The 19,968-nt window shown below is 52.4% G+C and overlaps 6 protein-coding genes and 1 non-coding gene across 7 annotated transcripts, besides 1 other annotated feature; 3 read left to right on the plus strand and 4 right to left on the minus strand.

The window, feature by feature from the left end:
• Positions 1-2,695: part of a sequence feature (repetitive element) that runs on past the window's edge.
• A 453-nt stretch (positions 2,696-3,148) lies between these two features.
• On the plus strand, positions 3,149-3,928 carry CYME_CME040C (hypothetical protein; the record flags this gene model as incomplete). Its single annotated transcript, XM_005535500.1, has 1 exon — positions 3,149-3,928. One exon carries the CDS (start codon positions 3,149-3,151, stop codon positions 3,926-3,928), a length of 780 nt encoding a protein of 259 aa, XP_005535557.1.
• Positions 3,929-3,972: 44 nt separating this feature from the next.
• On the minus strand, positions 3,973-4,956 carry CYME_CME041C (photosystem II biogenesis protein Psb29; the record flags this gene model as incomplete). Its single annotated transcript, XM_005535501.1, has 1 exon — positions 3,973-4,956. The coding sequence occupies one exon, from the start codon at positions 4,954-4,956 to the stop codon at positions 3,973-3,975; it is 984 nt and encodes a 327-aa protein (XP_005535558.1).
• Positions 4,957-6,581: 1,625 nt separating this feature from the next.
• Positions 6,582-6,652, minus strand: CYME_CME042R. Its single transcript has one exon. It is a non-coding gene; the product is annotated as a tRNA-Gly (tRNA).
• Positions 6,653-8,992: 2,340 nt separating this feature from the next.
• CYME_CME043C (hypothetical protein, conserved) lies at positions 8,993-10,684 on the minus strand (the record flags this gene model as incomplete). Its single annotated transcript, XM_005535502.1, has 1 exon — positions 8,993-10,684. The coding sequence occupies one exon, from the start codon at positions 10,682-10,684 to the stop codon at positions 8,993-8,995; it is 1,692 nt and encodes a 563-aa protein (XP_005535559.1).
• Positions 10,685-12,720: 2,036 nt separating this feature from the next.
• CYME_CME044C (unknown WD repeat protein) lies at positions 12,721-16,068 on the plus strand (the record flags this gene model as incomplete). The annotated part of the gene is made up of 1 exon (XM_005535503.1): positions 12,721-16,068. The coding sequence occupies one exon, from the start codon at positions 12,721-12,723 to the stop codon at positions 16,066-16,068; it is 3,348 nt and encodes a 1,115-aa protein (XP_005535560.1).
• Positions 16,069-18,291: 2,223 nt separating this feature from the next.
• CYME_CME045C (hypothetical protein) lies at positions 18,292-18,627 on the minus strand (the record flags this gene model as incomplete). Its single annotated transcript, XM_005535504.1, has 1 exon — positions 18,292-18,627. The coding sequence occupies one exon, from the start codon at positions 18,625-18,627 to the stop codon at positions 18,292-18,294; it is 336 nt and encodes a 111-aa protein (XP_005535561.1).
• An 851-nt stretch (positions 18,628-19,478) lies between these two features.
• Positions 19,479-19,697, plus strand: CYME_CME046C (60S ribosomal protein L29; the record flags this gene model as incomplete). Its single annotated transcript, XM_005535505.1, has 1 exon — positions 19,479-19,697. One exon carries the CDS (start codon positions 19,479-19,481, stop codon positions 19,695-19,697), a length of 219 nt encoding a protein of 72 aa, XP_005535562.1.
• Between the last annotated feature and the right edge of the window lie 271 nt (positions 19,698-19,968).

Consider the following 19,968-nt stretch of genomic DNA (forward strand, 5'->3'; position numbering starts at 1 on the left):
CGTTAAGCTTGGCAGCATGTGCTGATTCCGGACTCTGCAAAGACAACTGTACACCCTATCGGAGCTCTTACGCACTTTTTTTGCGAAATCTGGTAAATCTTGGAGGATGCATCGTCTTCTACACGCGAAGACGGTCCAGCTCTCTCCAGTGTCAAGCACTTTCCCCTCAAAAAACGCTGGACTCGACAGAGGCTCTAAAAATGAACTCTGCACCTATCAATACTGAGTGTAGTGAGCGGCGGATGTCTTCCCTGGTGCACCCAAGGTGTGAGCGACGTAATACGTGGGCGTCTCATACAGAAACGAAGCCTGCTCTGGTCACGTTGGGCGCACAGGCTCTAGCTCGGGTAGTCACGCTTGTAAATAAACTCTTGGCTCAATGATGGGTCAAGTTTGCGAGACTCATAGCCCTGTGCTCCGCGGCTCTGCCAAACGATGTTTCCAGGCGCTCAACACAGCTGCAAGCGTCGTCCCGAGCTGCGGGAAAGCACACTGTTTAAGAACTCTGTCCGAGGCGACCTCGTGCTCGCTATAAAGCCGTTCTGCAGTTCCCAATGCATCCAGCAGATCCCGTGCATAGAAAGACTAGCACTCATGCCTCAATCCGTAGCCAAGTGCAGCCCTGCGGCATTTTGAAGGACATATGAGCACTGTAGAATACGTGCAAGTTTCCGGTTCCGTAGGTTGTCTTTGCGGGCCATGCCTATGATTTTTCCAGTTCAGTGGAAAAGAATATCCCAAGATCATATACGGTAAATTAGTCCGCACCCGCATACTCTTACCCGCCTTTCTCGACCTGACCCTTCAATCGGTTTCAGGTGCTCGCTGTATACTTCGATTTTGAGAGGTTGCCAAACGATGATGGCTCGTGTCAGCTGCTCGGGTCTCTTCTCCGGCACTGCGCATCTCCTGATATACATAGCGGCATTAAAGTCTCGGTTCGCACACTCCACACCTTTCTCGCCTCTGTTTCTACTTACGAATGCGACTAGTCCTCGAACTTTCGCCCTCCTTTCCATTCGCTCTTCCGTCAGCGGTCCGTACTTTTCCATATCCTCAGAGCGTCAATGGCACTTTTCCATCTCGTCCCTCTGGAGCGGACACCCCAACTCGTATTGTATGCATGAAGTTCGGAACTTATCTACATGTATCGTAACAAAACGCCGTGCGTACTCCTTGTACGCTCGTGGCGACGGAGCGGGCGTACACTCCTTTTGTTTTGGCGCCCAGCGCTCTGCTTCACACGCTGTTACGAGCCTTTGACTATCGTCTTCCTTGAGGGCGCCCAACTGGTTGGAAAAGCTCGCGAATAGACACTGCTCCCCACAGTACAAGTTCGTGTGGTGACGAGCCCACCAAGCCGGTACTTTGGAAACCCCTTGCACAGATCCTCGTAATGAGCAACGCGAATTTTCACGAGCTCCCGAAAATCTCGAAAGTCCGCTCCGCGGATACGCACCTGGCTGATCGCTTCCAGCTCTTCCTTGACTCCTGCATTCCATGTCTCAATTTTCTTCCTGGCATTCATTATACCGGATTCTCGGTCATAGCTCGCTCTCGCGAACTCCAAAAGTCGCGTGTCTTTCTCGCATAAGTTGCCGTCAATACCATCTTCCCCAGGCTTGGGTACTGCGATGATTATGGTATTCGTATTTCCGCGGTCCGTGCCAACGACACGGTCGTTCTCCTGCACCGCCGGCGTCGCAGGATCCGCCTTCTTCTTTCCTTCATGCTCCGTCACGGGTGACAACGAAGATGGAACCGGGCGATCCGTCCTCAGGCGCCGTCAGTGAACACCTATGGATACCCTATCGGTTTCGACGATCCCCGCGGATACCCCTCGCATGCTCGTTTTGAGACGCTTCAGATCGAGGATATTCTTCCAATACGTTTCCCGGCTCTCGCCGATGAATTCCTTGTTGCTTACACAGAACTCTAGACTGATCTTCCTCATGATCCAGTAGAGGACGCTGGAGTTGATGGTCACGAAATCCGACTTGATCCCGCAAATCCAAACAACGTTGAAGCGCTTCTCTCGTAGGAAAGCCTTCCGTTTGTCCGACTCTCGATTTTTTAGGGCCGGCGCCATATCGGCCTTGCGTTCGCGCTCTCGGTTCAGGAACACGAAATAACGCAGGATGAGGGAATCGCACCTTTTCCATCCTTTTTCATATCTGATATCTTTTCCGCTGGGTTGACAAGCCCTAAGACCGCACGGTGCTCTTGCATAGCCGCACGGGCCACGGAAGCTTCATTCATACTCCGGTTTGAAGTCTCCTCGTGGACGAATTCGATCTCCCGTTCACTCCTGCTGTCGTTCGTGATGCCATCGATGCTGGCCCGTCTGCCTCTGCGAGAGATACCCGGGTAGAGTGCAAAGACGGCGCGTATCATGAAGCGTTTGAGGCTCATTATGAAATGGTTCTTCAGGTTCGTGAGGTACTTTTCACCCCGTATGTGTAGATATCCGCGCCGTCCCTGTGCCGAGTACCGTTGAAGCGGTATTCCTTGTGATTTTCGTGGAGGACATGCACTCGCTCATTTCTCCTCGGCGTTTCCCCTGTGCCAACCATCAGGAGGCGAATAAAGGTCCTGTTGATAAACTCTGCCGGAACCTCGACTCTTCGAATTTCCGTCACGTTGTCGTACATCTTCGACAATGCATCAGTCCTGAAGAAGCCTTTATAATACTCATAGCGTAAGACGCGACACGTTTTTTTTTGATGACCTCATGCGTTATTTGCTTTAGGGATCCTTGCTGCGGCGTAGAAGAAGGGCTTTGGCTCCTATCTCGTCGTACTGTCGACTTGCTCGCAGCTTTTGACGTCTGGCATCCTTCTTTCGCTTCTTCGTCCTGTCGTGTTCCTCTTTGCTTGGCACTGCGTTCCGTTTTTCGTCGGAAACCGCGACACCAGGCCCTCAGCATCATCGACTTGCAGCCCCATATCTTTCCTTTAGATTTTTCTTTCTTCACAATCAACGCACTTCGAACGTGCCTGCTGTAAACCACGATAAAGAATTTGATTACAACCATCTGCGCGTAGAACACGGTTGACTTGGAAAACTATCAGGTTCCGGGTAGTCGCTTCGCGCACGGCAGTGGCAAACGCTCGTCTGCGATTTGCGAGCTCTGCAGACTCGTTTTGACATGACTCGGGGTGTATCGATTACTGTTCGGAACCCAAATACTCTGGATAACACACGCTGGATTGTTCGGCATCGCGGAAAGAAGAGCGTGAAGCGTTCGCGCGCTGCACGTTTTCTCTCAAAGTCAGGACCCTACCTGCACTCGAACGACAGCAAGAAAGCTGAGCAAAAGCTTGTCTTTAGCTGTTCTCACAGTCAATCGCCCGAAAAAGATTTATCGCTGCCATTTCCAGCTCGGTCGGAGGAAGCCTCAGCACCGCTTTGCAGCGCTAGAGGTTCCCCTGGGACTACGTACCCTGAACGTCGCTTTCCTGGGCTGCTACCCACAGAGAATAGCCAGAGCTTGGGTACGGTTACCGCAGTGAAGCAGCTGCTTCGGAAGCTTATAAAGTTCCAAGCACGCCTCGCTCGAGACCAAAGCCGGAAGCTGCGAGCACATAAACGATACGTATGCGGCATTCGCGAATGCACTCGTTTGTTGCGCGCGAAACAGTGTTTGCTACTTATTGTGCCCTCGAATGGAATACTGCCATGTGCGGCAGCCAATCTTCAAGAAACGCTCGCTCTAGCAGAAGAGCACTCTGTGCCCATAATCAGAGATATTTCGGCAACTGAGTTATGCCGACTTCTGCGTCGAGTTCAAGCTAGTCGCTTGAACGCTCGCCCCGCGTGCTGTGTTGGCGTGAAGAGTTGCGAAGGTGCATCGCTCGAAATGCAGAGAGTGTTTGATGCCCTAGCTTTACAGGCTGGAAACATTTACCCAACGGCCGCATCTGAATAGATCCCTGAATGAAGCCTCGGACCTTTTCTTTGTGGTTAGCACGGCTACCCGGTCGTTTCTTTGTTTTGCCCTGAAACGGCTTGCTCTCTTTTCCGTAGCTCTTCCTCCGCCTCTTGAGCTTTTCGTGCTAGCTCGTCGGCAATGCGCGCGCGCTCCCGTGCCTCCAGTTCTTTGAACATAACCTCTGCTTGGGTGAGCTTCTCCATACTCATTTGATATGTTCCAATATCCTGATCGAGCCGTGCGTACGAGATTTTGAGCATATTGGCCCATTTTTTCACAGATTCGAGATTGATTTCCACTCCACATGAACTCATGATTTTCATCAAACCTATACCAAATAACCGTGTGTAGTAATATTCACCATCTGCCCGACGACATGCGCGGAGCGCTGCGATGACTGGTTGCGCTTCGGCACTGTCTTCCCCGGTATCTCGCTCGATCTCCTCTATGAGCTCTGCCTCTGTCTTGCCCTGCACATATGCCAAAGCGTCGTCAGCTTCCTTGGTGACTTGGCCCACGTCAAGATCCAGCGCATCGCAAATGCACCGGAAGAGGCTCTCTCGCTCGTCCGGTCGCGGATACGAGCGGAAAAAATCGCGATATACGGATACAAAACCGAGCGCGAAGATGACGTCGTATCGAAACATGGCACAAACGAGCGCGAGATGAGCAGTTGTCAGAATCTCGTCCACAGCCTGCTGGTAATAGAATACCACAGGACGTTTTAGATTCCGATAGAAACGGGTCACGGTCTCGCTGACGGTGCGCACAGGTTTTCCTCGAAAAGGTGCGAACTTTCTAGCAAAGTCTGTGTCAGCTGGCTCTGTGATGAGACCGAGAGCTTCTATGTCTTTTCTGAACTCATCTAAACCCGCGAAGCGCGGTTCATCGCCAGTGCCCGCACAGAGCACTTGCCGACTTGTCCGAGAACCCTTCGCGTGAATACCAGCACCCCGCAAACCCGACTTGGAGAGCTTCCCATAAGCACTCCTGGGTAAACTAAAGCTAAAGGCTGCAGTGAACATGGGGTAAAAGTGTACGCAGAGTGAACCACACTGTGTCACCCTGTTTGCAGCCCTCTGACAAGAAGCTGCTTCTCGCTCTAGGCCTCTATGATTCGCAAACCCGCGTACCACATCAGTTCACATCGATTGAGGCGCTGCAGGGCATCGAATGGATGCGCGGCGGCGGCGGCGGCGGCGGCGGCGGCGGGGGGTCGCGTGCGACGTTTCATGGTGTGGGCGCGCTGTGGAGCGCGATGTCTTTGCGATGAATGCCTCGTTTATGCAGGTTGCCAAGAAATCGTACAACGATTATCTCCGGAGGCTTCCATGCTCTGCAAGTCCCATTACCATGTTCTCATAGGACATTGAAATTTTAGTGGACCATTTACCTTTAGGGAAACAGAATACACGGCAATCATCGCAAAGAGATTTTACGGAGCATGCCGGTGCGTGCCTCAGCCGACGCGCACAAGTCTATGTCAAAGCAGTACTGTTTGTGTTCCGCATACGCGTAGGCGTTGTAGGCTTCGTGGTGGACGCTCACGACAGGCACTCGGCACCGAGAGAATCGAACGATCTGACCAAGATATCGGGGGAGAAGCAGAATTGATTTCTGGTGCAATGAATGGTATAGTGCGGCATGTTTGATGCTCTCGCAGTTGTCGAAAATGATCGAGCTATCGGGAATCCTATGGTTAGCGCAAATCATCCTGGAACCCCGAAAAACAATGTTCTGCTGTAGACCACAGTGGGCTTGAGATGGGGGTCGAGTTTGCCGCAGCCTGCGGGCGGTTTACCGGCGCCGCGCATCCCCGAACACCAGTGCGACGCAGACGACATGCACCGATCCGGAGACACGGCCCAGGAGGCCAGATTGTAGCGGGAGCCGGTCTGAAGCACGAGAGATCGGTAATGACTATGCAAGCAAAGCGTCTACTCACGGTAGGGAGCGCGAAACCGTTTATGTTTGCATGGACCGATAGTCTGCATTTGAAACCAATGAATCTGAGGAGACTTTTCTGCGGAGCGTTCAGCGTTGCGCAACGCCAGCAGCATATTGAGGCATCTTGGCGAATTTTCGGGCTGTCCAAGCTGCGGAAATGTATGGGGACCAGTTGTAACTTCTGCGTGCTTTTTTCGACTCCGAATATAGACAGGAGCCTGAGAAGCAGGTCCGCCAGGTCGCACGGCGAATATCAAATGAGCTTGTCGCCACGGTAACTGTCTTTATCCGAGACTTTCGAGGATGCAGCGGTGCAACGTTTCCCTAGGGCAGTCTCCAGAACGAAGATGGTCACGCACAGGCCTGCATTGTCTGGAAGCAAGCGGCTGCGTTGTATGCGGGTGAGTCTTGGCGGTGCGCAACTCTGTTGCTTCGAGTCGCGCGCCGTTGATGCCCGTTGAGCATCCGGATAGCTTCGGGTGACTGTTCGGAGTGCAGCAATGACTGGACTCGGTACTTGTGCCACCGTTTCGAAAGTACATACAAAAAAGAAAAGCCCTGCCCCAAGCCGCAGCGAATGTAACGCGGTATTCGAGGTCTGGTGCAGTTTGCCAGTGAACATGTAGGGCGTGCAAACCATGCAGTCACAGACGCACTGCCTCAGTCGTACTTGTGCAACTTGCGTTTTAGGAGTCAAAAGCGATGCGCTAGCCGGGAATCGAACCCGGGGCAACTGCTTGGAAGGCAATTATGTTACCATTACACCACTAGCGCGATCAAATGTCCAGCGGCCACTGGCATCCTGTACGCCAAGATCAACCCGAACTCCGCCCGCGCAATTCATGCTATAAAGTGTTCGCACGCCGCGTCATGATCGATATGTACAATATCTGGCATAATGGTGCAGGGGCATCTCGCCTCCGTGTCCTTTTACACTGTTGTCCAACCAACATGGAAACAGCACCTAAGACGGCATACATACCAAATTTTGCGTCTCTTTCCACAGTCATCAACACCAGCCTTTGCGGGCCTGTACGAGAGGCCGTTTCCTATTCCGATCTCTTTTATCCGCTTTAAATACGCCGTCTCTGTTTTGGTATTGCTGCATTGCCAGCAGTGAAAGTGGGTTCGCGGCGTCGCGAAAGCCTCGATTTCACTGCCTCAGGCTGTCATCGACGTATTCCGTGCAAAGATGCAAGGGCGATCAACGGTTCGCTTGCCATGCTCATCTTACTTCTCCACAGTTGCGGCGAGCCCTTCGCGCCGGTAACACTTGGCTGCGGTCAAGTGTTACGAAATAATACCCAGACTCCTCCTATGGGGACTTTACTGCGGCGCTTGAGCACTTGCTGTAACGCTCGGTACATGCCCAGTCCGGGTACAGGTGGCTCGCCTTGATGCCATGCTTTGTTTCTGCGCCTCGTGTCGTATCCGATGATCACGGGTTTCTTTGGGTCGATGCCCTCAGCGAGCAGTCTGGACGCTGCACACGAAAGCGCTCTGCGTCACGTTCGATCGAGTCTTTGTGGAACGCGATGTCGACCATGATGAAACAAGTACCACTAGGAGAATCCAGGACAGAGAAGAGGACGAGAAGTTTCTATCCTTCAACGCTCCGCTAGTGCACTCCGGTGACATATGCACTATTCGAAACGATCGCAGCAATGGCTCGAGCCCGACTCCAAGACCCCTTCCGATGTAGACGGAAGACTGTGGAGCCGCATGGAGCGTATCATGCGGGAGGTATCGTGCTGCAATGGGATGCCTCTGCGTGGATATCCACAGAGAGCATAGGATTCGTTTTCCGAACAGTCCTTTCATTATTTGGTGCGAAAAGTCCAGGGAACTCCCGGCATGAGCTTCTGAACAGGTCGTCAACTGACTAAGGCGAATCTTCCACATCGTCTGTTGAACGGCACGGATCGCTGCGCCCATGAGTTGCCGTGAAACCGAGCGATCGAAGACTTGAAGCATGCGTGACCTGGGCACGCTACACGTAACGAAAGGGGAAGCGTGGACGCTCGTACGTATAGACTCGATATTGGCATCTGTTATTCTATGAACCGCTGATCGATGGCGTCACGAATCATCTTAATTCCGATAAAGTACCGAATTCCAGCTTCAAAGAGCGGAGGGAGTCACTCCGAAAACACTACCGAGAATCCTGAATCTATGCATGGAACCGTGAGCCCGCATCACTGCACTCCGGATATCGAGGCTAGACATCTTAAAAAGCTTCGTAAAAAATCGAAATGCAGCCACAGATCATGCAGTTCAGTGTTCCATTTTAATCTAGCGTGGGTGGACGCAACCTTAGCTTGCACTGTTGCAGCGCGAAGACAGGTCACTATGCGCTCGCTTGTCCGTTCATTCCAGCAGCAATCATGCAGTTCGGGCGTTGCATACTTTTGAGAGATAACAGTATTTTTACTATTCGGCGAGGATCGGGCAGCGATCAAAGGATAAATCGACCCGCAACGCATGGTATTACATAATCAAAGAATGCAGTAAGAAACTGTTCAGCGGCAAGCGTCCACATGCTCCCGACTGCAAGATCCAGCATCGTGCGTTCCCGGTTATCCGCAAAAGCAGCTGCCGCATGATTCCCAGCGCGCCTCATGTTGGTGACGATGCAAACGTAGCGTACGCGCTCAAAACGCTCGAGACGCTCATGGACGCGGCCGAGCTGCGACCCTTGTCCCGTTGGACAGTATAAGTTTAAGCAACTCACAGGAACAAGATTATTTCGCGGATTACGGAAGGTGCCAAGGCGATACAGCTGCACACCAGGTATCACTATCTCGAACAGATTCACGTATTCTGTTCGATGAGTATTCAAACGGCCTGCATGCCTTCGAGCTGCGTCGTGCGTGGCCGCATCTAGCCATGTTTTGGGCTACAGATGTTCTGGATCGCCACAAAACAATAGATGACAGGCGGAAGATTGCCACGAGAAAATGATACTGTTCAAATTCTGGGGCAATTCCATTCGGCGCGTCCCGTAGACACTTTCTGATAATCCAATCCCACAGATGTCCACAGAGCACGGTTTGCTGTGATAGATTCGAACGGTTTGGACGACTGCCGAAGAAATCCTTCCTGGGCAACTTTGCACTACCCTAAGGGGTCTTGTTTCACGAAACGACCGCGAATTCTAGGGCGGCTATCGGCTAAAATTTTTCGGCAAGAGTACCTCACGATTTTGATGAAGCGCCGCTCTCTCTTCTTCTGACGATAGCGAATAATGGCAGCCTGTCTGGTCTTTTGCTTGAATTCCCTCACGGAGAAGAGTTTCTCGATCTCTTTCCGAGTTCCTTCGGGCATATCCGGCCGTACCGCAGGAATATGATGGTGCGCGTAGATTGTAGGTGACGGAACGTACGCAATATCCTCGCATTCGGAGGTTCTTTCCGAGTTTTCGGCAGCAAGAGCGCTCTCCGAGCGCCAGCTGCCAATCGAAGCGCCCACCCGGCTGGAGTAGCAGTGCCCAACGGTCTGCGATCCCGACAGTCCGCTTTCCCGAACACAGGCTTGAACCATTTTGGCGCCTTCTTCCTCCGAAACCAGAGCTGACTCAAGAGTCGACGGATTCTGGACAAGAGGGACGAGCACGGGAATGTACACAATTTTCATCTGGCTGCCGTCTGGATTGTATCGGTCCTCGACGACAGGACGTATTTGATCCCAGGGTTGCAGCCAGAGAGGCTGCGCTCTTCGATATCTTTCAACAAGCTCATTGAACAATTCTTGCAGTGAATCTGGTGGGAATGCATGTTTCCCGTGCATGAGTTCGAGATAGCTATCAATGCATGAAGAGCTCTCCGGGATAGCGTCTTGCTCGTCATCTTTGTCCTGTGGATTTGCTTTCCGACTGTGAGAATCGAGATGCGTGCGTTTTCTTTTCTGCGGCAAGGTCGACGCGAGCTGTTCCGATGTCGGCTGCAGGATATCGAGCTGCACAGCATAATTTTGATCTGCCTCGTCGGGGCTGCTCTTGAACATAGGCAAACTTGCCGCATTTCGTTTTCCGTCATGGGGAACCGCAGTATCAGCCCCTGTAATCTCCCCAGAAGCCCGCGATTCTCCGTGCAAGCGAAAACGGCTATTGGGTTCGTCATCGAGCCCAGCGGGCGTCGATGCGCTCTCTCCTACAAGCGCGTCGAGCATTGCTGCAGTCGAGCTGTGTGCATAGCGGGCACCTGGAAGAGGTGTATTCTCCGCGTTAAAATTCCTCGTTCCGTGGAAAGGCCCGCTTTCAGTTAGGTCGCGAATGCAGGGGGATAGGCTGCCCAGGCGGGTCGACTGCAACAAGTGGAAGCTTCCTGAAAGAGGCGCACCGGTCGGACGTCTTGCGTCTCCGTCTCGACTATTTGGCGCGAAATACTGTTGCTGAAGAGCACCTGAGAAAGTCTGCCATCGGGGCGAAGTTCCGCCCAACGCATCAAGGCCGGAAACGCTCTGGTCGTTCAGTGCTTGCGGTGTCAGAGCGGCAGAGTTGATACTGCCCCCGAGAATCCCAGAAAACATGGGCGTGGCAGTCCCGTTACGCGGATAAAACTCAAAATAAGGTGAGCTCCTCAGGGCCAAACCGGGAAACAACGGTTTACCGTTGGCGCCCTGTACCGAGGACGGCGCACCTATTGCGGGCGAGGCTGAGAGTCGGAAAAGTGCCTCAGCCGCTTGTGCGTCACCAGAATGCGCTTCGGTGCCAGCTGATTGGCCTTGGTCGACCACTCTCGTAAACATTCCAGGTTCTAGTGTGGTAGCCCCTTCCCTTTTTTGCGCAGAACTAGTTCTACGCGGCATCTTTTCGAAAGGCACAAATTATCTTCCTCCCCGAGGTGCAGCCGCACCGTCCATCACCAGGACGTACACACTCTCACCAGTGAACTCGGATTGAATGGTCCAGAGGATTGGCGGCGGATGGCGGCCGCCGCACGGCTACTTCGCCGCGGCAGTCCGCCGCCGCACATGCTTGGAGTCGCTCGCGCGCCATGGCCGAATCGCATTCAGCTGAACTCTGTTCCTCTCCTTTTTAGAGAAGGAAATTGAAATCGATATGCAATGCATCCTATGGATCGGAGACGAATTGCCCCTAGGATGTATGTTTCACCGAATAGTGCAGGGATGATTGTATTTCTCTTTCAGGGCAATCATAATATAATTATCAGGTAGTTAAGGAACACTGGAAGAAAGAAAAAGATGCGCTGCCCGCCAAAAACCGATATTCTCAAACCGTGTTTGTGGGCAATGGTAGAAAAGGACCCGTTGAGCACTTTACGGAAAGCAAAGAGCGACGATAGTTGCCACCACGGGCGTCTCTGTTTCCCAACAGCTTGTTCGCTTGGTCCTGAAACCCCTAGGATACAGTCGCGAAAAAAGAGTCCTGGTTCACGCACGGCCATCTTCCATCTAAATCGCAATAACAGCGTTCCTGAAACTCGGGGATCGGTATGCAGTACAGAGACGTTGATTTGTATTTTCAGTCGATGAGACTTGCCTCGGACCAAACGTTGGTACATATTTGAGTATTCGCGGAGAGGGAGCCCGTTGTATGTACGATCGCTCTCGACGAGAACGAGGGCATCATCTATTCTAGCTGCGGTGGATTCATTTGGCGGCCGCCGTTTTGCTGGCACAGAGGGCTCGCACAACAGGACCAACCACTTTGTCCAACCATTGAAGACTCTTCCCTGCCGTCTGGCGACGTTCCCCTATCGGAAATCGTGGGGTATAACCATTCCCCTGGGGTTCGAGTTTTCGAAGAATCTTTCGGGGTAGAGCTGTTTTTCATTCCTCCACACGCTCCAGGGTTGAAGCCCATCTATGGAGTGTTTTCTATCGTGAAACGTTATGATCGCCTCACCGAGCGCATCGCTGCAGCTTTCTGTACACGGTGATACAGCGGCACATTCCGTCCTTCTTCTGCAAGTGCCTCTCACTCCGGAAAGATCCTCATCTAAGCGAATAAAGGAGAACGTTCATTTGATGAAATAAAAAATCCGAGGGAAAGGTACGGTCATATAAGTCAAGGATCCTGGAGGTACATGTCGTCGGCTGACAAAAGAAAATGAAAAATCCTCTTCTCGCCGACCATCGAGCGAAGAAGAAGAGGGGAGATAGACCAGGAAAGGTGTTTGCCCTGCGGGACAAAAACTAGACTGTAGGGTCACTGACGGCACGAGTTCTAGGACTCCCTGAACAGCTAAATCCCATCAAAAGCAACAAATGCATATCGTTCTTGAACGGAGACTTCAACGACGCCATCAATATCAGACGATGTGCAGTGCTGAATACGAGGCCTGCGGAGCTGACTCGACCGAATGTTCTGGGGCAACCTCTCAGGCTCGAAGTCTACAGAGAGAAGCTGAAGCCGATGGCAGGGCGCCTTTCGGGAAAGGCTGTGAGGCGTCTGCGAGTGGGTTACATAAATAGAAATATATGCTCTATAGTAGCGAACGGTTTTCCGTTTTGCTCTATATATAGGTTCGATTTGAAACACATTCTCAGCAGGGCGTAGCCTTCGTCTAGAGACAGTCGAGACCAAACGCTCAGAAAGTTAATGTTACCACAAAATCTCGTCATTCGATTCAAGAAGCGGTACGTGCATGTCTTTGGTTGACGCGCACCCTAGCAACGCGTACCGAGAACCATCCAGGCACGAAAATACGTGCCGGGCGACGGCGTTGCAGAATCCGGATTTTGGTGATAACACGTAGGGTATTCTTAGCACCCGTCTTACTGTTCTCGCGTTCGCAAGAATCACGCCGCGGGACGCTGTAGGGACCGACTTGTTGTGACGGAAGTGATCCGCACTCTTCATCGTACCTCGAGTGCCGAAGATGGTTCGTCTATACCCCACGTTCAAGGCAGAAAAAGTCCTCGGGGTGGTTGCTAGCCCGTACGGGACTGTCATAGGCGCACATGGAGGGGGTGGTAGTTACTTCGTTGGAAACCAGACGATAGGTTTCTTCCGATTGCCATGCGCACCATCCAGTACGCGGAAAAGCGTTTCAGACCTGGACTCGCAACCGCGAAAGGATCGGAGTCTGAAGCGTGGCCCACTTCTGTACGTTGCAGTGGCCGCTGTGGAGGCCGTTCACGTTTGGGAGACACGACGTGCCCGCCTTGTCGCGAGACTGACCAATGTGTCAGTGCTATCTCCGGTAACGTGCATCAGCTGCACCCTGGATCTCGGGTCACTGACTAAGCACACAGACCAGGATCAACGACGCTCTTCGGGTCCACAAATGGTGTCGTCTGTATGGTATATGATTGCTGCCGGCCATGCTGACGGTACGATATCGCTCTACGTGCTCCAAGCGAGCGAAGGACAAGCCAGGAGTACTTGGTACGACAAAGCAGCGTACCCGTTTGGGCAAACCCAAGGAGACGCTACCCAGTCGGAGCCATCAGCCGCATCAGGTGGCGTGGATCACGCTGTGTTCAGACTCTGCGATACGAAGCGGCTTCAGGGGCATCGAAGTGGCGTGACTTGTCTCGCCTTCTCTGGAGACAGCGCCCATCTCGCCTGCGGATGCCGAAACGGAGATGTCAGCCTCTGGGACATTTGGTCGGAACAGTGCATTCTCCAGCTTCGCGGTCTTCATTCGGATCTGGTGACCTCGCTGTGCTTCATTGGGAATTCCGAAGACAACATTACGTTCGATGCAATGCAAAGCACCAGACGAGGTAACGCGCTGTACCGAGGAAAAGTGCTTCTGAGCAGCGGCAAGGATGCCGTGATTAAACTGGTGGATCTGGAAACGCAAGACTGCCTTCAGGCGCTGTTTTGTGAACAGAGCGCCATATGGAGCACCGTATACCTAGCGAAGCGGAAACTGTTTCTCGCTGGAAATAACGACGGGGACATTCACCTTTGGCGGCAGAATGCAGCGGCCTCTGGTGACGCGCACGCATGGCGCCCGCCGTCGCATGGCACGCATTTCACGAAGATCGGCGTCGTGCATCGAGCCCGCGCACGATCGCGACTTTTGGGCCTCTGCGCGGCGCCTGATGATTCTTTTGTGATCGGCTTCGATGCGGATCGAAACTTGGAGTTTTACGAGGTACGTGATGAGAGTGGTGTCAAGCGACATATCAAGAGAAGGCGCAAACGGGCAGCGAAAAAACATGCGATGGAGCATGTTTCAAGTGCGAATTCATGCCTCGAGGGCGAATCCGGTGACGGAGACGATGCGATGCGCAATGAGCTGGAAGCGTCGGATTTTCTCTGTCTGCGCTTGCAAACCAAGTTTGAGTGTAAGATCTTATCACTTGCATGTATTACAAACGGTGATAGATTCGGAAAAGATCGCATGGAAAACTTAATGTTTATCGTTCATCGCGCAAATAACGCTGTGAGCGTTGAAAACGCATGCATGATTCTCGGAGACACACAAAACGAGGTTTCGGGCGAGATAAGCCTAGCAAATGTGACGAATGCTACTCGCGAGACCAGGCTCGAAACGTCCCCCGTTCGAGTGTCTGGAGTGGAGTGCGCATTGTATATTGGCGGCGACGGGCATCCGCAACCTGTCACCGCCCTTGCCCTATCTGATGACTTCGATCAGTTTCTGAGCGCCAGTATGAAATCCGTTCCATTACCTCGAGTCGGCCATCCGCTGATCCTATCAGCGGCGCAGGACATTCGAATTTGGAATAGTGGCACAGGGCAGTGCCTGTGCTCTATAGAGCTTCCGGATGCAGGTGAAAGGAAGAGACCAACCGTGACTGCTGTCATGTTTCTGCGCCCGCCGTCCGACGCGGGAGCTTCCTTTGTCGAGGGGAAGTATGCAGCTGTAGCAACGAACAAAGGTGCCGTCATGATTCTCGACTGCGAATCGGGAGTGATTCTGGAAAAGCAATCGATAGCGCCAGCGAATGGGGCACCTACAGGACCAGTCATTCGGGCGATGGCACAATCAGCTTCGGGTAATTTCATAGCAGTGGGCGGCAACGCCGGCTTTGTTAGTTTCCACCGCTTGAGCTTCTCTGGAACAACCTGGAGCGTTCACGATGCTCCTCGACTCGAGGTTGCAAATGAAATTACAGCGCTATGCTTCACGCCTAACGAGGAACTCATCCTTGTTGCGCTCACGGATATGACGGTTCGTGCGTTCCGAATGGATTCACTCTCTTTTGCACTTTCTTTCTATGGACACAAGTTGCCGGTAACCACCATGGACATTAGTGGTGACTCGAAGATGCTTGTTACGGGCTCCATGGACAAATCGATCAGACTTTGGGGGCTGCAATTCGGCGACTGCATTAGATGCATCTCGCGCGCCCACGAAGATGGTGTCACATGCGTGCGCTTCGACTATAGTAATCCTCGCTGCTTTTGGTCTGGCGGACGGGACGGCAGTCTGCGCTACTGGGACGCTGATCTTGCTGCTGATCGAAGTTTTATTTGCACACTTGACGGCAAGAATGTGCTCGCTGAAAATGGCTGGGGCCACCGCAGCGGTACGGTCACAAGCATCGCGCCAAGCGGTCGAGGGGAAATCGTCGTCAGCGCTGGAACGGACCATAGCATCCGTGTTTGGCATCGTCTGGATGATCAGATTGTTGCTGGAGAAGAAGGCGAACGAGCTCTTCGAGAGCACTTCGAAACGGACGCTCTGAAGGATCAAGAATCGGACTACATAGGAATCATTGAGGCAGAGGAGAATGAAAGTGAAGCAGCCTACGAGCCAGCGACCAGCGTCGGGAGCATTCACAACACACCAAACTCTCTGAAAACCCTGGACAGTATTGCTGCTACAGATCGAATCATTGAGCAGATGGCGAGATTCGAGGATGAAACTCGTTTGGATGGGTCCTCCGCGAAAAAACAGCGCATCAGCGAATTGCTTCCACTTCTGCGGAGTATCCGCACAACGCATTACAATGCGGCGCTCACCGCGTTACCGATGGGCTCAGCATTGATGCTCGCTCGAATTTGCCTCGAAACGGCGGAACACCCGGAAGATTTCATCCAGTGCTCTCTAAGTGATCGAGAGTTACTCATTCGCACGGTTTTGAAATTGATCAAGGATCGATTTCGAGAATTCTGTGTTCATATTGCAGGTCCCGAAGGAAACCAGACCAGAAAATTCGTTTCGACTTTCCGGCAGCGAGCACAAGCTTTTGTACGCGATTCGCGCAGCATTGTCGGGATGAATATCGCCGCTTTGCGGATGATTTAGCTCTGAGTACCTGGCTTCGTGAAGGCGAGCTAGATCTCACTAAAAATGATTCAGATGCAAATATTCTGGCCAGGCGCGGAGGTTCGAGTTTCGACTCTGGAACCATCGACAGCCGCCAACGAATCCTGCTTCTAAAGTGCTACGTTCACACCCAGTTCGCAGTCAGCGTGTAACAGCCCGCCTCCGATAATTCGGTCGTAAAAACTAATGTTTGGGAATGCTCCCGCTGTCGAAAAAATCAGCCTTTGCGGTCCTTTTCTCCAAGGGCTGCCTTTTCCTCTCTCGTAGCCGCAGCTTTAAATATTTCGGTCTCCCGTGACCCTCCAGCTCCCGTTTCAGAACTCTAGAAATGTTGATGGCGGCGTTAAAATCCCGTGTTCGCAGCTTCTGGTAGTTGTCGTCGCGTTTGGTGCACAGGCGGATGTTGCGATCTACGCCTCGCTTGCCTTTTTTTCATCTTTGTGTACGGCCAAGGAGCGTCCTCTGCAGCGGTGGCACCTGGCTTTTGTACGGTGTTCCTATATGTGCAACGCGCCTTCCCCAATGAGGTTCACACTGTAGCCTGTGAACGCTCGCTTCAGCGCTCGATCCATGCCCTAGACGGTCGCAGAGCGATCCTGTCGATACATCCATCGATTTTAGAGCCCGCTGTCGTATCCCGCTATCATGGAAGTCTTGTACGTGAGCCACTTAGCGAGTACTCTCCGTTCTGCAGACGCAACCGCATGGCGTTCCATTCGGTAGAGCATTTGCGGAGCGCGATATTGCTGATGATGAAACAAAAATCGGAAAGAAAATCATGGATAGAGAACAAGTCAGGAAGTGTTTATCCGTCAATGCTCCATTCGCGCAAAGCGGTGACGTACACTCGACTACAAGCGATCGCAATGATGAATCAAGTCCGAGTCCAAGAAAATTCTCCATGTAAGAAGAGGAGTCGGGAGCCTTTGAGAGCATATCCCGCCAGAGATATCTCGCTGCTGCCGAACGCGGTTTCTTCGATGTCTGCAAAGATTGGAGAATTTGCTTTTCAAACTGAAGGGATTAACTGTGTTGAGAAATTCAGCGTAGTTTCAGCATGAGTTCGTGAAAAAGTTGCCAAAGGGCGACGTCGATATTTATTTATCGCCGATCCACTGGCGCGAATTTGTACGGCCACAAGTAGACTTACAACAGGGAGATCGAGTACTTGAAGAATGCATGGTTTCAGCATTCTAAACAGGAAAAAAGGGGAAGAACGGAGGCTTCTGCGTATGAACTGGTAAATGATATAGGTAATTTGACGTAATCATGTTCATCGGCGTCGTTATTCAACTTAAAGACAGTGACGTAACAAATTCCGGCTCCAAAATGTCGAAAAGGTCACTCCCTAAAGACGACCGAGAATCCTAAAACGAAGCGTGAATCTGTAAGCTTTTGCTGCCGCACTTCAAATGCCGACGCTGCACGCCTAACAAAGTTCCATTAAAATCCAAAGATGGTAACAGAGCTAGCGGTTCAGTGCCCCATATTAATCTTTTGCGGATGCAGAGGCTGCGGTGCGGAGTCGGCCATAGGTAGCTCGCAGCCGCTTTCGCGACATATCCGTATATGGGCCTCGTCGCTGCAATTTCCGGCGCCATGCAGGAGGATATCTGCGTTTGCGTGCGGTTCGACGACACTTTGTCTTCGACTGAGGGTCTGGGCCTGTGTCTCGAGCAGGTAAGCAGTGTGGACTCCAGCAAATGGAGTCAGGGACATCATGGATGTTCCGAGGTCCATGCATCTCATTCGGAAATTCATGTCCGGAGCCGGCTGCCGTAATAGGCATATGCCGCAATGATGATTTCCTCTGACTTGGCTATCGAAAGATGTCTCGGGGCATCGAAATTCTACAGAGTCCGTCTAGAGTATCTATTTCTGTGCGTGGAGACACAACAGCACGAATAGGCAATGCTATGATATTGTGGCTCTTATCACACGAGCGAGCAAGATGATGCGAATCATGTGCGATCATTGCGAGTCCACTTTCCAGTGGCGAAGAAAGAGCCAGAGCGAAGGCAACTTATGCCGTTTGTTGAACCGCGAGAGGTAAGACGGTTCCCGGGCACGGAGGCGAGCTGATCGTGTTGTAACCGCCCCAGCTAAACTTCCATCAAGAAACCTTTCCCGCAAACTTCACGACAAGTAAACTCGTAGCTCGTCCATGTACCTAGAAAGGAGACTTCTCTGGTTAGGAGCGCTTCACGGTGCGCGCGAAGTTTGAACTGATTGCGTCAACGAGCCCTCGCGATCATGCCTCAATTCTGTTGTTGACTGTGCCGCTGCATCTTGCAAATGCCTAATTTTCCTATCATTCTTCGAGCTTTCGGAAGAGAAGGACTTTTTCAAGTCATACCTATACTCTACAGCCTCGCAGAACAAGAAAATCGCGGCAGCTGGAAGTAGTGCGTAGAGAAAGTTGCGCAAGTGCCAGTCCCACTTTAAGCGTCTCCTATACGGAGACCAAGCGACATCGTGGCGTGTTCGCTCGTTGTACGGTGTAAAGAGGGCCTTAAACATGTTTTCATCCTCAACCATTCGAGAAGGTTGTCGCCAGCTGGCAAGCGGCTTCCTTTGTAGGCAACATGCAATTCGGATCGTTTCGTTCACAGATCGCGTGCGATCGCGGTTCCTGCCCGCGGCCCTCAGGAGCATCCAGTCGATGAACCGTGTTCTATACGGGTCTGCCAACGGTGAGACAAAAGCTGAGACGATTGTCATTTTCACACGCTGCGACTGTTTTTGCTGTCAACAGTCGATCATGTGGGCGTGGCGTATCGTTTCAAGGGACGGGTTGGCAGACCAAATCATTTGAAACGGGCGGTCTTGTACGGTATCGAGCGGATATTGCATTTAACTCCACGCATCATGCATGGAGCTCTTCAGTCGTACCAAAAGTTGGCAACGTCGGTGACCGGTGGAAGGGGGCAGCTCAGTGATGTCCGCGGAGACGCCTCATCCACAGAGTCTCCGTAAACCGTCACGGCGCAGCGTTTCGCATACCACCGTGCTGGCTTTGACCAAATGGAGGCCGCCGCAGTCACGTGGAGAGTAAACGATGCTTTTCCAAGTGATATGCCGATCATACCCGTCTGGCGTCCATACAGAAACCCGATAGATCCAGCCTTCTGCCCGTCTATTTTCGCAGCCGAAGTCATTGGCGCGATGACAGCACTCCGAAGATCGCGCCACGCTAACCGGAAGGGAATTCCCTTCCGCGGCGGAAAGGTTTCCGTCTGAACCACAATGTCCATCTCGCTGGTTTAGAGGAATACCTCGCCATTAGGGAATTTGTTTCGGCGCCACCGTCGTCCTGAACGATCCTGCGATAGAGGCCTTTTTCCTACGTTGCATTGTTAGAGCGTTGGAAAGCTAGGACTTGATTTTCAATGGCAAAGTCAAAGAACCACACAAACCATAATCAGTCACGGAAAGCGCATCGCAACGGAATAAAGCGGCCCCGTAGTCACCGGTACGCGTCAACGAAAGGAATGTACCAAAAGTTTCTGCGGAACCAGCGGTTTGCCCGGAAGGGTTCGGTGCTGGCTCTGAAACTTGCACGAAGACAAGCGCGCAGAGCCGCGGAGCAGAAAATGGAGACGGTGTAGGTTTCGCGTGTTACCTCAAATATGAAGACGAGTTCCGATGATCGAGAGGTCGCAACCGGCTCGAAGCGGGTTTCGGCTTCTGGACCATAGTCCCGTTCAGCAGCTTGGCACGCTGGGTTCACCGGCAAGCATCTCTTGCCTCAACTTCAGGTGACAGGAAACCAGGGTGACCGATACTTTGCGAGCGAAGTTGCGTAACGACGGCTTTCATTTGGCCGAAGGCCGAGTGTTTTGGGCTTCGTGCGGTTCGCGCGAAACCGCAGCGAGCTGA

The sequence above is a fragment of the Cyanidioschyzon merolae genome, chromosome 5 (genome assembly GCF_000091205.1).
Source record: "Cyanidioschyzon merolae strain 10D DNA, chromosome 5, complete genome".
Taxonomy (NCBI): domain Eukaryota; phylum Rhodophyta; class Bangiophyceae; order Cyanidiales; family Cyanidiaceae; genus Cyanidioschyzon; species Cyanidioschyzon merolae.